The sequence below is a fragment of the Scylla paramamosain genome, chromosome 22, assembly GCF_035594125.1.
Source record: "Scylla paramamosain isolate STU-SP2022 chromosome 22, ASM3559412v1, whole genome shotgun sequence".
Lineage (NCBI taxonomy): Eukaryota > Metazoa > Arthropoda > Malacostraca > Decapoda > Portunidae > Scylla > Scylla paramamosain.
The window spans coordinates 10,630,251-10,647,994 of NC_087172.1; the positions used below are offsets into that span (position 1 = coordinate 10,630,251).

General features: G+C 38.2%; 1 protein-coding gene across 8 annotated transcripts in view; it reads right to left on the minus strand.

The window, feature by feature from the left end:
* The window catches only part of LOC135111535 (kelch domain-containing protein 4-like), a 147,585-nt gene that overhangs the window by 43,273 nt on the left and 86,568 nt on the right, over positions 1-17,744 (minus strand). For all 8 annotated transcript variants that reach the window (XR_010273770.1, XR_010273768.1, XR_010273769.1 and 5 more), the window contains one exon: positions 10,393-10,542. Coding sequence is in view for 2 of the 8 variants with exons in the window: in XM_064024944.1 (XP_063881014.1) it covers positions 10,393-10,542 (150 nt within the window). In the remaining 6 variants the exon portion in view is untranslated. The remainder of the gene's footprint in view (positions 1-10,392; positions 10,543-17,744) is intronic.

Here is a 17,744-nt window from a genome sequence, read left to right on the forward strand (position 1 = left end):
ATGAGTGATAGTAATAATTGTTATAGGCTCTACAGGGTGTTCAAAAAGCATGTGTACAAAATTAGATGGGTGATAGGGAACACCAAAATGAACATTTTGTACTCCAATGATCTGAACACCAAAATGAACATTTTGTACTCCAATGATCTATGTCCATAAAAGTTTCCTTGTGGTGCTATAGGAAAGACAGTTTCAATATAATTTCCCTAATTTTTTACCCTAACATACAAACATGGTAATTCAGTGTACACAACAGTATGACCATAACTTTATTAATGTCAGTACAATGCAAAAACAAAAGAACATTTGGAACTGAAGTGAAGATTAACAATCATTAATAATCATTCAGAATTGTTTAGTAAACAAAGCTGTTTCATTCTGGCACCAAAATGCAGTTGTTTAGTAGTCAACAAGGTGAATAATCATTAGTAAACATTTAGAATTGTGCAATAAATGAATCTGTTTCATTTTGGCACCAAGAAGTGGTTATTTAGTAATCAACGCAGTAATGTGCTGGCCTTCACCTATACTCTCCTCTTAGTCTTGAGATGAACTCCATACATGTAAAATAGAGGCCTTCATGTTTGCTGAATTGGCTGATATGCACTTTGTGTATGGTGCTGCTGGAGAAAATACCAGAAATGCTGTATGTACCAGAGAGATTTCCCAAACAGACTCTTGCCAAACCATCAGACATTTTCTTCTTGCATAGGCAACTGCATGGAAAGGAACATTCACTGCCAATACGCATGACAATCGTCAGGGAAGAAGAGGTAATAAGGATGTTCACAAATCAGCCACCTGCAAGTATACAAGGTATTGGATCTGCTCTCAAAGTATCTCATACTCTGCTTTGGGACGTGTTATGTGACGAACAGCTACATCCATATCATCTACAAAGAGTGCACACATTGCTCCCACAAGATTATCCTGTATATGTAGAATTCGCACAGTGGTACCTACAGCTGATAGCACTCCAATATGACTTTACTTTGTGTGCTGTTTTCTGTTGAAGGCTCCATTGCCTGTGACAGAGTGTTCAATTTGTAAAATGCTCATGTGTGGGCAGCAACACATCCACACGCTTCACATAAGCATGGGCATCGGGTACAGTTTGGCATTAATATTTAGGTGGGCATCATTCATAAAATGATTGGTCTATACATTCTCCATCCATATTTTGTGTAAGTTCTTTTCAATTTAAAGTTTTGTTCTGTGTTTGCAAAGATACTGTCCCAAAAGGAACATTTATTGGATTTTCCTTGAAGAAATGCTGCCCAAACTGCTGGAAGATGTTCCTTTGGCCATCCACAGAAGAATGTGGTTTTGACACAATAGAGCTCCAGCACATTTTGGTAACAAGATGCAGGAATATTTAAATGCAACATTTCTGAACCGATGGATTGGTCATGGTGGTGATGTTGCCTGGCCACCAAGATTCCCTGATTTGACACCCACTGATTTCTTCCGATGGAGACACATGAAGAGCCTTGTGTATGAGACACCAATTAAATCAGAACAAGACATCATTACAAGAATTGTTGACACTGCTGGAAGAATTGCGGAGGAGCCAGCAAACTTTAAACTTGTATGTGAAAAATGGTATGGTGCTCTCATGCATGCATATGCACTGGTCATACCTTTGAGCAGTTTCTGTAAATTGAAATATCATGTTGCATTGTTTTGCAACTCTTAAAAAGTATGGAATATTTTGTGCATGTTCTTTTCAATTTAAAGTTTTGTCCTGTGTTTGCAAAGATACTGCAGTTAATAAACAGTTACTGTACACTATATACCTTAAAATTACCATAATGGCATGTCAAACTTATTAATGTAATAAAGGAATTACTTTGAAGCCCACCATACAGTATTTTATTGCCTACTATTAAAGGTTCACTCCTTGGTGCTGACATAAGACATCTTTGCTCAGTAAACAGTTCTAAATGATGCTTGATGACTGTTAATCATCTTTTCAATATAATGTTCTTTTGTTTTTGTATCATACTGAAATTAATAAAGTAATGTTCTTACTGTTGTGTATATTAAGTTACCATGTTTGTATGTAAACAGATTATTCATAGAAAAGTTAAGGTAAAAAAACTTAGGGAAATTATGCTTAAACTGTCTTCCTTATAGCACTGCACGGAGGCATTTATGTACATACCTCCATGAAGTACAAAATGTTTATTTCTGGGTTCACTATCATCCATTTCATTTTGTACACATGTTTTTTGAGCACCCTGTAGTATATGTAATAACAACTGGAAAGTGAAGCATTACAGCAGATCAAATTGGTACATAAATTATTAGAGCAAATATTTGGTACTCAAATTTTGGCACACTTCTAAAAATACGTGAAAATTTTACTTGATAGGTAGAATGATGTCTCTTGAAGGGTTGACAGCAGCAGATGCACCTTATCTCTGAAGTTGTGAGACACATCTGGCCATTGTTTATTTGTTCATTTTTTTCTTTTTTGTGTGTACTCTCTCTCTCTCTCTCTCTCTCTCTCTCTCTCTCTCTCTCTCTCTCTCTCTCTCTCTCTCTCTCTCTCTCTCTCTCTCTCTCTCTCTCTTAAGTGTTTCTCTCTGAATGTGTTATTCCTCCCTCCCTCCCTCCTCCCAATTTCTGCATTCATATAATCCTGGTGGTCAAACATGACTGATAAATAAATGTCCAAATGTCCATGATAAATGGTCAGTGTGAGTGAGAGACAATACAAGTGTGAGTGTGAAAGTTAGCTAGATGAAGTGTAAGAGTATGAACAATCCTGAGGACTGCCTAACTGAATGAGATGGATTGAGAATGAAAATGGAATTATATAAGACACAGAGAAAGAGTGAAGAAAAATTAAGTGTAAATGCTATGGAATGAATGAAGGGGAGAAAGCAAAGTATCACTACTTTGTCCCTTTATTTTTGGCAGATAAGGGGAGAGGAGGTGACAGGGAGGGAGGTTTGAGACAAGATGAAAGATGAAGAGAAATTAAAGGAGCAGGGGAAAGAAGGGAAATATTGTGGAGTGGAGGGAGGATGGAAGAAGGGAGTTTTGTTATGACCACAATTTTCTATCCCTCTGCAAAGCTGCTGCAACTGGATTAGTTCCCCCTAAGTCACCTCCTATGTGACTGGGTGCAGGCCTTAATGTGGATTACAAGGTCCACTTATAATTCATGCACCCTTCTTACCAAAGATCATAACACCAGGTTACAAGAATGAGGTTGCCAGTCTATTTTATCCACCCACAGACAAGGGAAATACTACGACAACAAATAACTCCCGCAGCTGTGAAAGGATCAACAACCACGTCTAGGGAGAAACAATTATAACAAGTAACAACACATATATGGTTGAAGTATAAAACCCCAATGGACTACTGCCCACATAACAAATCCTCCCACTGTCCATCAGCGTGTTATATTCTCTAGCCGAGTAGTGTTACTTACTGCCTCCTGGATGGCAAGCCTGATCAGGGACTGAGAAGGGGGTAAATTTCACTACACTGCTAATCACCTAAGTCCTCTGTGGCTGAGCAGCCTCAGCCAACAGTACCACTTAACGCAACAAACTCACTAACAAGAAACACGACTACAGACAAGTGCCCACAAACACACAGTAGGTAATTCACCTCTCACAGTAAAAGAACTTGGCCCACACACACACACAGCTGAGGAATCACTTCCCTGCATTTGGAACCCATTCTTATCAACTACACTCCCTGGCAGACTACAACAAGGACTCCTAAGCTACTTAGATAGGCTGGGGCATAAGTTGATAATTACTCACTCATTCCCTTAAATCAATTGACCCAACTAGCTGTATTCCTGTCCCAGTCTTTGCTAAATACTACTGTTTGTCTCAGCATGTCTATCTCGTGTAAGCACTGTGTAGTGACTGACTGTAGGAAAAGCATGCCAAAAACTCTCCCACTCTACTACTATGGGGGAGGGGGGTACATGAGAGGAGGGGTGTGACATACATACATACATAGTTACATACATACATACATACATACATACATACTCGTACATACATATAAACACACACGTACCCTGCCCAGCATGAATAAAACCCTTCTGAAAATTCTAATGATTAAACTAGGGGGGCTACATGAATACTGATTACTTTATTGTCAAGAGCAACCCTTCTACTAAATACTGGGTGAGACTGAAATTGAATGGAGAAGGGGAAGTAAGAAAATTTATAGGAGAAACAGGAGTAACTACAGATAAATATCATACTAGGAGCTTCAGGCTGGGTTGGCTGTGTTAGAGATGCATCCAAGTCTCATCCCCAGCCCCCCCCCCCCCCTCTCTCTCTCTCTCTCTCTCTCTCTCTCTCTCTCTCTCTCTCTCTCTCTCTCTCTCTCTCTCTCTCTCTCTCTCTCTCTCTCTCTCTCTCCTTTCTTCATTCTTTTTCTCCCTCACTTCCTCTTCTTTGATTTGTGTTCCAATGCCTTATCTTGCTGTATGCAACAGTTTGTAATGGGGAAAGGAGGGTACATGAGGCAAAGAAGTGGAAAAAGGGTAAAGGAGGAGGATGTGGGTATGGGGAGAAAACAGAGGGAATATGTAGCAGCAAGAATAAGGAGTGAGTGAGAACTAGGGGGAGAGAGGAAGAGGTGAGAAATAAGTGTTTTCTTTTCCTGTTACTCCTCTTTGTTCTTCCTCCATCTGTTCCCTTCTTACTTGTACTCCATCCATTTTCTTACCCCCTGTACTCCCCAGTTACATGTACACCACTAACACACACAAACACACACACATTCATGTGCAACATGCATACAGGGAGGTTCTGTAATACAAACATCCGTTATGTAAGAAACTGATGATACAAGATGTGTAAATTAGGTAGTATTTTCTTTATATGAGTTCAAAAAATCTATCTGAAGATATGAGTTTTAGTCCAAGCAAATAAAATTACAAAACTTAAAACGCACACCATCCTGCAACCTCTCTCTAACACATCTGGGCTGTATGATGATGTACTATGATTCAGATTCACAGAGTCAAGTTTGTGAGAGATGGAAGACAACCATGCACCCCTCCCTTATTCCCTACCTACCATTCCTTCCCCCACCAGTCCTCTTTTACACTGAACTTGGTGTCTCTCAAACTCCTGTTCTCACTGCTTTTCTGTTCATTATTATATTCATATTCTATTTTGCTTGCAAGTATATTTACAACACATACAAGTACAGTGTACTGAGCTTTATGTGACTGATCAGTGCTTGGATGTGTTACAGTGTTACTGCTGGCATGTTCTTTTATTTGTCATCTTTGTCTCTGAAGTGCTAACTATGTCTCCTAAGTGGCCAATGAGTTCCAGTGCTAGTTCTACCAGTAAGACTAAATGTGAGCCAGAGTACCAATAACACTTGTAAAGCAGATAGAAATTGTCAAGAGGTCCAAGAGTTGTGAGCAAGTCACCATTAACCACACATTGGTAAGTGTTATGGACATTTCATGTTTAATTAATATGAAATGTTTTTTTTTGCATTTTCTCTTTCAGGTTGCTTTATTGACAGTTCTGTAATACAGACATGTTTGTTGCATTTGGTACTGTATATCTTAGCTTGAAAACTTATCTATGACAGAAGTCAAGGATCCTAACCCCTTTTCCCCCAATAGTTGTGTTTTCATTATACGAGAAGGGACTATACGAGCAATTCAAACTGCTCATATCTTTGGGACCTCTTTGTATTATGATGTATTGTAACCAAGATATAATCAATTGCACACAACATAATTTCTTCCTCCAAGTTTCATCTTTATGTAAAGTTCTGTATTACAGAAACTGTTTGTCTTTACAATCTACATTTTCTCTTTCACCACTGTTTTCTATTATGTGGAGTGTGGGCTTTCTACCTAGCATGTTATGAGAGCTACCGGATATCACCCACATCTCAAAAAAATTGATGTAGGACATTGTCATCATCTCCCTGGGTCTGGTGATGGAAGGAGAAAATGGGCAGTGATCACTAAAGCACATCTGAAAGTTTATAGTATCATAAAAATTTAAAATATTCACTGCAAAAATTCTTGATTATATGAGCTATCACAGCACCACAGGATAAGAGGCTTGATTATATGGGATCATAGCATTGCTAGGTATCCATAGTGAGATGGATGGAAAGATTAGAGAGAGGGCTGTAAAAGGTAAGCATGCCATGCTACTTTCAAGAATCATGAAAGGGATAAAAATTTAATGTGTCTATGGAGGTAAGAAAAAATCAAGGAATATCCTTCTGCCAACAATGGCACATAGACCAGAGACCTGCACATGGATTCAGACACAACAACCAAGAATGTGTGCTGTGAAAACAAGTTCTCTGAGAAGGACATATAGAGTGATAAGATGAGAGGATGAAAGCAATGAAAGTGTGTATGAGAAATGTAGTGAGAGCACCTGTGTAAAAGATAGAACAGAAGAGCCTAGAACTAGAGGCTAAAGTGCCCTTTTTACAAATTGAGAAAATTGCTCCTATAGTATAGGAATGATAATTCTACATAAAAATTCATACATAAAAATGAAAGAAATATTTATGGAAACTATACTCGTAAATTAGTAATAAATAGCATCATTTGCTTTTTTTTTAGTATTTGAAATCAAGTAACTTTGTTTGAGAACTGAATTATGGTACAGCAACTGAAGCAATTGTGAGTTCAAAACTTTTTTTAAAAAATCAACTTGCTCAAAAAGGGAGACGTTTGGTAACCAAGGTTCCACTGTACTTATCTTCCACTGTGCTTAATTCTATACAGGGCCTTATTTGCCCAGATGTGGAGTACTGTTTCTATATATGTGGGTAGGTTGAACTTGCATGGTAGAGTCAAAAGCTTTTTATTTCATCAACTTTTCTCCTTTAGCAGACTATCTTAAATTTCTCACCCACTGCTGCAATGCTACAGTCACTGCAAAGAAAATGTTGAAAAAAAAATGCAAAAATAATCTTTACACCCTATCATCTTTAAATTCATCTAAGTGTTGAACTCCCATGCATTTGGCAGTTGCACTAGCCACAGAGTGGTATGTGAGAACATACAAATCTCCTTAGAGTCTTTGTGGCTTCAGTAGAGAACAGATCTGTTTTGCCCTGCTCAGCTGACATCCCCCTACTTTTGCCCAAGTTTGTGGAGCCTGTAACTTTTTTTAAGGTTTCAGCAATAGGTAAAGCCAAGCCGAAAAATGAGGAATAAGTGTGTGCCTTAGCATTCCTGGAGCAAGGGTTGTCTTATTTCTATTGCAGCAGATATTGGTGTGTCACATCAGGCAATTTATTAATTGTTGGAGGAAGAATGTCTCCAAGGACTGATAAGATTGAGAAATGCAAGATCTTGAAGAACCCTTCCACAACAGCTGTGACATTGAAGAAAAGTGTCCTAAATTGATGAAGGTTTTCATGGAGGTATAACACTAGGTGGCAACCCTTCAGCAACTCTACAGCTGATAAATTGCCTGACATCATACACCAATATCTGTTGCAACAAAAATAATAGACAAGCCCTGCTCCAGGAGTGCTAAGAAGGCACAGGCTTTTTTCTTCATTCTTCTGTTTTGGCTTTACCCATTGTTGTAACCCAAAAAAAAGTTATAGGTTCCACAAACTAGGGAAAAAATAGGAAGCTGTCAGGTGAGCAGAACACAGGTCTGCTCTCTACCAAACCCACTGAGGCACTGAGGCAATTCCTGTGCTCTCATACTACCATTAGGGTGGATATAGCAGCAAGGATGAATTCAAGGACAATTGAGTATAAAAGATTTTTATTTATTTATTTATTTATTTAATTTTTTTTTTTTTGTAAACATTATTTCTGCAGTGACTACATTTCTTATTGTCTTCTGTTGTTATTTTTATGGTTACTATTCTTCTGAGCTACAGATTGTATGCCTCCTTTCTCCCACAACCTTGTGACTTTCTACTTGCTTTCACTCAACCTGTTTGCCTACCTTCCAATTCAAAAGTTTATTATTATCATTACTCTTTCATCTCTTTCACTGGGAAGTTGTGGAATTTATTTTTTCCTGTTCTTCCTTTCACTGTTTCAAGAAAGGAGTTGCTACACACCTCAGAAAGTAAATTGCCCATTGCACATGGTTCTTCTGTTTATTTGTTTTAAGAAATTACATTGTGTGTGGATTGTGTATTTATAGAGTTAATGGATGACCAGATGTGGTTGACTTGAGTGAAATGTTCTGGCCTCTGTCTGTTGTGTTTGTTAAGGAGGAAGATGAGGAGAATGGGGAGGAGGGATATTGATCTCCTTTAGCTGATAGTAGAGTGGTGAATTGACCATTTTCACTGTTGCTGCTGCTCGCTTACTCTACAGCTGTGTTTATTTTTCACCAATTATCTTTGTTATTATGGTTTCTTGGTAAATTTTTATACCTGGTGATGGTTAGTAAGTTTAGGGTAAATGCTTACTATTTCACAGGAAGTACAAGATCTAGAAATAATACAATGCTGTAAAAAAAATTTTTTTCTTTCAGAATTTGCCACAGCACTGACAGAGTGGCAATGTCTGTCCTATTTAGCTTCTTGGGAGGCCCTTATGTTACAGCCTCATTGGTGTATTGGTAGCATTATTTTATCCTGATCTGTCTGTTTCATTTCTGCCGTAAAAGAATCATCCACAAAGCTTTTCTCTTGTTTCTTATCTCATCCGTACCTGCAATGAATGGAGCCATTTCTTCCTACATCACATATATTATTAATTTTATCCTCTCTTACCAATATCATCACTCCTCTTCCTCCCTTTCCTTTTCTGTCTCTTCTCCATGTGCTATAACTTTCCTTTGCAAATCCCATTTTTTTCCTCTTTTAGTTTGGTTTCTATTAAGCATATCACGTCAGGTTTATTGTTCTTTAGGTAGTCTTTAAGTTCCAGTAGCTTGATACCAAACCATTTATATTTGTAAACATAATTTTTAAGTTTCTGCTTGGTGATCTGTGGCATCTTTGTGCCACCATTTCCTCACTTTCATGTCCACAACTTTTCAAATGAATCTCCTCACTTGTTCCTGTGTTCTCTCCTTGTTTTTTGACTGGGCCTGTACTCTCAACTCTTTCAAGTTTACTTCTCTCTTCTTCATTCATGTCTCTTTATCTATATCCCCCTCATTCCTTCTACTTTTGCCAATTTTTCTGTTCTTTTTGACACATGTTCCACTGCTGTTTATGACATGAATCTTATTTCCATTGGTCTTGTTTAATTTTCGTCATATGTGTATATGTGTAGTGTAAAAGCTGCAACACTCTTCATGATTATCAACTTTATCAGAAGCAGTGAGGTGATAGGGAGACAGTAAACCATTTTATGAGTCCATTTATTCTCTTTATCTTTCTCTCTGTTGTTTATGAGAGAGAGAGAGAGAGAGAGAGAGAGAGAGAGAGAGAGAGAGAGAGAGAGAGAGAGAGAGAGAGAGAGAGAGAGAGAGAGAGAGAGAGAGAGAGAGAGAGAGGAGAGAGAGAGAGAGAGAGAGAGAGAGAGAGAGAGAGAGAGAGAGAGAGGAGAGAGAGAGAGGAGAGAGAGAGAGAGAGAGAGTTATACTGGACTTTGCAGATAGGTAATATTATGAGACATTTATGAACACGGTAATCCTGATGTGTAAACATAGCAGAGTAGTGATGACTGTGACAGCATGTGTAGGGCAAGGAGGTTTAGGCATTACAAGAAGCCTAAGGCTGTTTCCTCAAGACATATGAACACCTGTCAATAGAATTCCCATTTTACTTCTGTTTCATCTAAGTCCTAAGACATTTTATTCATCTTATAAATCAAGGAATCAGGGAGGAAGTGATGGTGTAGAGAGAAGCAATGAGGTAATGCTGTTGTGTTGTCATTTGAATCAAGAATTTGATGACATTGTATCTAAAACATCTCTCATAGTACAGTGATTGGATAATGAGTGGAATGAAAGAATGATTAACAAAATACTTACTTTTCCCCAGATGCATACATAATTATCTCTCTAGAGAGAGAGAGAGAGAGAGAGAGAGAGAGAGAGAGAGAGAGAGAGAGAGAGAGAGAGAGAGAGAGAGAGTGAGAGAGAGAGAGAGAGAGAGAGAGAGAGAGAGAGAGAGAGAGAGAGGAGAGAGAGAGAGAGAGAGAGAGAGAGAGAGAGAGGAGAGAGAGAGAGAGAGAGAGGAGGAGAGAGAGAGATGAGAGAGAGAGAGAGAGAGCTATCTATATCCAATGCCTGTCCATAAGAAGTCTCCCAAGGAGACAAACATAATAGGGTTCCACAGGCAGTAGCAAACTACCTCACAAATGGACTGCTGATAAATGTTTCAACAATGGCAACCAAAGCTAGGCCAAAAAACAATGTGTGTGTATGTGTGGTTAACAATTGTTAACACACATGCACAAGAATGCAAGAACAAATTACTCACTTTCTGGAGTGAGAAGAAACATGTCTGTGTGTGTTACACCTTTCTCTTCATCCTTCTTGGCAGTCTCCTTGCTGTAGCCACCACCTAGCAACACACTTCCATTGGGCGCAGGAGTCAGTAGGCACCCTGAACGTGGGCATGGACCATTTCCTGTATAAAACATAATATTTGATATCATTTAAACACTAAGTTATTTAAGGAGGCAGTACACTGCTGTATATGGAAGGAGATATGTAAAAGTGAAGTTTAGAATAAATTAAGAAAGGTGTGGTAATGAACATAATTGTTTAGCTGTATATAGATAACATGGAATAAACACAAAAAAAAAAAATAAATAAATAATTGAAAAAAATATGCGAAGAGGAAGTACTAGCATGTACTGGGTACTGAATGCATTATGATGGATTGGATATAAAGATACAAAGAAAGAAATGATTGGTGAGGAAAATAAATGGATCTAGTTAATAAGTACAAGGCTAAGGGTAAGACTATGAAGTGTACCTGAAGAAGTATTACTCTTGATTTTTTTTATGAAATGACTACTGCTTAAGCCCATGTCAGAGACCCATCTCTGTGTGCTGAGCACATAACAGAGGTGACAGTGTCTGGCATGGAGGCAAACATTCTTCACTCTCTCTCTTGTCCTAAGCCTTCCAAACCTTGGTTTAACTCATGCTATAGAGAGGTAGCCCACAAACAGTGTTTCAAGCAGTACTTGAACTTTCCATCTCCTGAAACACATGCACTTTATATTTCTGCTCAAAATCATGTCAAGATTGTTCTCCAACTAGCCAAAAACATCTTCATCAGTAGAAAAAAATTAAATCTTCTTTTACAATCAACTCCCATCAAGACCTCTTGCATCTGGCCAAAAATATCTCCAACAACTTTCCTTCCTCTTTTCCATCCTGATGGCACCACTGCCATCCCATCTGCCTCTAAAGGTGAACTCCTCACTCATCTCTTTGCTAAAAAGGTCTATCTTGGATGATTCTGGGCTTGTTTCCACCTCTCCTTCACCTTCCAATTATTTCATGTCCCCTATTGTGATTCTTCCTAACATTTTCCATGCCCTTGCTGGCCTTAACCCTGGGTAGGTTTATAGACGTTGTTCTCTGAAACTGTCTATATGCTTGCACCCAGCCTATAAAAACTCAACCAACTTTGTCTGTTGACATTTACCTTTCCTTCCTGTTGGAAGTTTGCCTACATTTAGCTTATTTCTAAAAAGGGAGATCCCTCTATTCTTTCAAACTACTATCCTATTGGTTTAATTTCCTGCCTTTCTACAGAGGTGGCCCATGAAAGATACTTAAGCCTTCCATCACCAGAATCTTATGTACTTTATATTTCTGCCTGGAACCATGCCAAGTCTGTTCTCCAACTAGCCAAAAACTCCTTCATTAACAGTGTCAAAATCTTTCAAGATCTAACTCCCCTTGTGACTTTTGGCATCTAGCCAAAAACACCTCTAATAACTTTGCTTCTTCTCCTTTCCCTCCTTTATTTCAACCAGAAGGCACCACTGCTATCACATCTATTTCTAAAGATGAACTCTTCACTCAGACCTTTGCTAAAAACTCTACCTTGGGCAATTCTGGGCTTGTTCCTCCCTCTCCTCCACCCTCTGACTACTTCATACTACTTATTAAAATTCTTTGCAGTGATGTTTTCCACACCTTTGCTGGCCTCAGAAGGCTTATGGACCTGATGGGGTCCCTCCTATTGTTCTCCGAAACTGTGCCTCCGTGCTTGCACCTTGCCTAGTCAAACTCTTTCAGCTATGTCTGTCAACCTTTCCTTCTTGCTAGAAGTTTGCCTACATTCAGCCTGTTCCTAAAAAGCATGACCGTTCTAATCCCTCAAACTACCATCCTATTGCTTTAATTTCCTGCTTATCTAAAGTTTTTTAATCTATCCTCAACAGGAAGATTTTTAAACATCTATCACTTCACAACCTTCTATCTGATTGCCAGTATGGGTTCCGTCAAGGCTGCTCTACTGGTAATCTTCTGGCTTTCCTTACTGAGTCTTGATCATCCTCTTTTAGAGATTTTGGTGAAACTTTAGCTGTTGCCTTGGACATATCAAAGCTTTTGATAACTTTGATTATCTATCTATCTGTCTATCTATCCTTCTCTCTGTAACTTCATCTCGTTTCCTTTCTGACCGTTCTATTGCTGCTGTGGTAGACGGTCACTGTTCTTCTCCTAAATCTATTAAAAATGGTGTTCCTCAGGGTTCTGTCCTGTAACCCAATCTCTTCTTATTATTCATCAATGATATTCCAAGCCAAACTTCTTGTCCTATCCACTCCTATGCTGATGGTACCTCCCTGCACTTTTCCATGTCTTTTCATAGACGTTCAACCCTTTAGGAAGTAAACATTTCACGCAGGGAAGCCACAGAACGCCTGACTTCTGATCTCTCTAAAATTTCTGATTGGGGCAGAGCAAACTTGGTATTGTTCAATGCCTCAAAAACTCAATTCCTCCATCTATCAACTCAACACAACCTTCCAGACAACTATCCCCTCTTCTTCAATGACACTCAACTGTCCCCCTCTTTTTTTTTTTTTTTTATGTAGGAAGGACACTGGCCAAGGGCAACAAAAATCCAATAAAAGAAATATGCCCACTGAAATGCCAGTCCCATAAAAGGGTCAAAGCAGTGGTCAAAAATTGATGAATAAGTGTCTTGAAACCTCCCTCTTGAAGGAATTCAAGTCATAGGAAGGTGGAAATACAGAAGCAGGCAGTTTACCAGAGAAAGGGATGAATGATTGAGAATACTGGTTAACTCTTGCATTAGAGAGGTGGACAGAATAGGGGTGAGAGAAAGAAGAAAGTCTTGTGCAGCGAGGGTGAGGGAGGAGGGGAGGCATGCAGTTAGCAAGATCAGAAGAACAGTTAGCATGAAAATAGCGGTAGAAGACAGCTAGATATGCAACATTGCGGCGGTGAGAGAGAGGCTGAAGACAGTCAGTTAGAGGAGAGGAGTTGATGAGATGAAAAGCTTTTGATTCCACCCTGTCTAGAAGAGCAGTATGAGTGGAACCCCCCCAGACATGTGAAGCATACTCCATACATGGACCGATAAGGCTCTTGTACAGAGTTAGCAGCTGGGGGGGGGTGAGAAAAACTGGCGGATATGTCTCAGAACACCTAACTTCATAGAAGCTGTTTTAGCTAGAGATGAGATGTGAAGTTTCCAGTTCAGATTATAAGTAAAGGACAGACCGAGGATGTTCAGTGTAGAAGAGGGGGACAGTTGAGTGTCACTGAAGAAGAGGGGATAGTTGTCTGGAAGGTTGTGTCGAGTTGATAGATGGAGGAATTGAGTTTTTGAGGCATTGAACAATACCAAGTTTGCTCTGCCCCAATCAGAAATTTTAAAAAAGATCAGAAGTAAAGCATTCTGTGGCTTCCCTGTGTGAAATGTTTACCTCCTGAAGGGTTGGACGTCTATGAAAAGACGTGAAAAAGTGCAGGGTGCTATCATCAGCGTAGGAGTGGATAGGGCAAGAAGTTTGGTTTAGATCATTAATGAATAATAAGAAGAGAGTGGGTGACAGGACAGAACCCTGAGGAACACCACTGTTAATAGATTTAGGAGAAGAACAGTGACTGTCTACCACAGCAGCAATAGAACGGTCAGAAAGGAAACTTGAGATGAAGTTACAGAGAGAAGAATAGAAGCCGTAGGAGGGTAGTTTGGAAATCAAAGCTTTATGCCAGACTCTATCAAAAGCTTTTGATATGTCCAAGGCAACAGCAAAAGTTTCACCAAAATCTCTAAAAGAGGATGACCAAGACTCAGTAAGGAAAGCCAGAAGAGTAGAGCCAGAAGAAGTAGAGCGGCCTTGATGGAACCCGTACTGGAGATCAGATAGAAGGTTGTGAAGTGATAAATGTTTAAGAATCTTCCTGTTGAGGATAGATTCAAAAACTTTAGATAGGCAGAAAATTAAAGGAATAGGATGGTAGTTTGAGGGATTAGAAGTCACCCTTTTTAGGAACAGGTTGAATGTAGGCAAACTTCCAGCAAGAAGGAAAGGTAGATGTTGACAGACAGAGCTGAAAGAGTTTGACTAGGCAAGGTGCAAGCACGGAGGCACAGTTTCGGAGAACAATAGGAGGGACCCCATCAGGTCCATAAGCCTTCCAAGGGTTTAGGCCAGCAAGGGCATGGAAAACATCATTGCAAAGAATTTTAAAAGGTGGCATGAAGTAGTCAGAGGGTGGAGGAGAGGGAGGAACAAGCCCAGAATCGTCCAAGGTAGAGTTTTCAGCAAAGGTTTGAGCGAAGAGTTCAGCTTTAGAAATAGATGTGACAGCAGTGGTGCCATCTGGTTGAAATAAAGGAGGGAAAGAAGAAGCAAAGTTATTGGAGATATTTTTGGCTAGATGCCAGAAGTCACGAGGGGAGTTAGATCTTGAAAGGTTTTGACACTTTCTGTTAATGAAGGAGTTTTTGGCTAGTTGGAGAACAGACTTGGCATGGTTCTGGGCAGAAATATAAAGTGCATGAGATTCTGGTGATGGAAGGCTTAAGTACTTTTTGTGGGCCACCTCTCTATCATGTATAGCATGAGAACAAGCTGTGTTAAACCAAGGTTTAGAAGGTTTAGGACGAGAAAAAGAGTGAGGAATGTACACCTCCATGCCAGACACTATCACCTCTGTTATGCGCTCAGCACACAAAGATGGGTCTCTGACACGGAAGCAGTAATCATTCCAAGGAAAATCAGCAAAATACCTCCTCATGTCCCGCCAACTAGCAGAGGCAAAACACCAGAGGCACCTTCGCTTAGGGGGATCCTGAGGAGGGATTGGAGCGATAGGACAAGATACAGATATGAGATTGTGATCGGAGGAGCCCAACGGAGAAGAAAGGGTGACAGCATAAGCAGAAGGAATACAAGGTAACCCTTATAAATGGTTTCATAGGTATTTATCACACAGGAAACTGTTCACCTCCTACAACAATGTATGCTCCTCTTACAGCAACATATCATCTGGTGTTCCTCATGGATCTGTTCTTGGCCCACTACTTTTTCTTATATACATAAATGACATTTATTCCTCAAGTGATAAACTTAAATTTATTTCATATGCAGATGACACTACAGTTTTCCTACAGGGTAATAATATCGAGAACATGGTAACTGATCTAAACTCTGAATTAAACAAAATATCTATGTGGATAAAGAGTAACATATTAACATTAAATTTAAATAAAACAAAATTCATGGTGACAAGCCCTCTTATGTCTCACCCATTGTGTCCACCAGTAACAATAGATAATGCTTTAATAAATGAAGTGACTGAATTTAAGTTTCTAGGGGTAACTATTGATAATAAGTTGAAATGGAAAAATTACATTGACATCAATAACTCTAAAATATCAGTATTAACTTGTGTTATATTTAGACTTCGGGAATTTATAAGTGGAAATTGTTTAAGACAAATTTATCTTTCATTAATATATCCTCACTTACAGTACTGCAGTGCAATCTGGGGAGGAGCATATAACATATACAAAGATAGTCTTTTGGTCTCCCAGAAAAAGTTGCTTCGAATAATGTTTCTCAAAAGTCAATACGCGCGTATGAAAGAATTATTTAATAATCACAAGTTATTAAATGTCCCTGACATTATTAAAGTACAAACCAGTCTATTTATTCATAAGTCATTACACTCCCTCACCACAGACCAAGGTTTCACACTATTTCTTCACAATGTTGCACGCAGACCTTTCTATTTTCGCTTACCACTGTATAGAACTTCCCATGCAAAACAAAGCACTCTCTTCAGAGGCTCTCAGCAATGGAACACTTTGCTGGAGTCAGTCACTATGGATACCAATTTCATTTCATTTAAAAGAAAACTTATGAAAACAGTATTCAATAGCTATTAAAATTTTAAATATTTACATGTGATACTGATATCTTGACATCCCAGTTAAAAATTTGTCATATATGTGTAGCATACATGTGATTTAATTTGTATTCAATGAGCTCTGTATATTAGTATGTCTAGGAGTATTTTATATGTACTTAACATGTATTATATGTATGAGTTATTAGTTACATATGCTTTATTATTATTATTAATCATTATTATTATTATCATTACTATTATTATTATTATTATTATTATCATTATTATCATTATTATTATTATTATTATTATTATTACTATTATTATTATCAATGTTATTATTACTAATATTATTGTTATTACCATTATATTATTGCTATTATTATTATTATTATTATTAGTAGTAGTAGTAGTAGTAGTAGTAGTAGTAGTAGTAGTAGTAGTAGTAGTAGTAGTAGTAGTAATGTTAGTATTAGTATTAATATTAGTATTGCTATTATTATTATTATTATTATTATTATTATTATTATTATTATTATTATTATTATTATTATTATTATTATTACTATCATTGTTATTATTACAATTATTGTTGCTGTTGTTTGGGTACTACTGCTTTAATTTTCTTTAAACTTATATACTACAATAGATTTATGTAAATAACTGAAACATGTAAATAGTTCGTCAGCCTTCACTTCTTCGCCTTTACATATAACAACATCCAATGTAAGTCCATAGAGAGCAAAAGCTCAATGGACATATGGCTTACTACATTTGAATGTATATAAAACTTGTATCCTACTATAAGGCCAATAAAACATATCAATATCTCTCTCTCTCTCTCTCTCTCTCTCTCTCTCTCTCTCTCTCTCTCTCTCTCTCTCTCTCTCTCTCTCTCTCTCTCTCTCTCTTCACTGCAGTGCTGCATCTCTTGCTATCTTCTACTGCTACATTCATGCTAATTGCTCTTCTGATCTTCCTAACTCCATGCCCCCACCCCCCACTTCTCACAGTTTTGCTGCACAAGGCTTACTACTTTCAACCCTATTCAGTCCACCTCCGTAATTCTCAATCTTTTATCCCTTTCACTAGTAAACTCTGGAACACCCTTCCTGCTTTTGTAATTCCCCTTATGACCTGTGGTCTTTCAAGAGGAAGATCTCAAGACATTTGTCTAAATTCAAATAATCCTTTTGGTCCTTTCCTTTAGGAACTGGCACTGCAGGGGGCCCTTTTTTTTACTATTATTTTTTTTTACCTTAGACCAGTTTCCTTCTTACATAATAAGTAAAAAGAGTAAAGAAAATAAAAAAAATAGGCAAAGAGATAGGTAGACAGTTATTATAAGTGTGGGACAACTCTTACTAATATTATTGTTTATGTATACCTCTATATGTCAGTATTTATTTTCATGTTTTCTGTTTTGTAATCTAGATCTTAAATGAATTGGCAGAAGTAATGAAAAATACT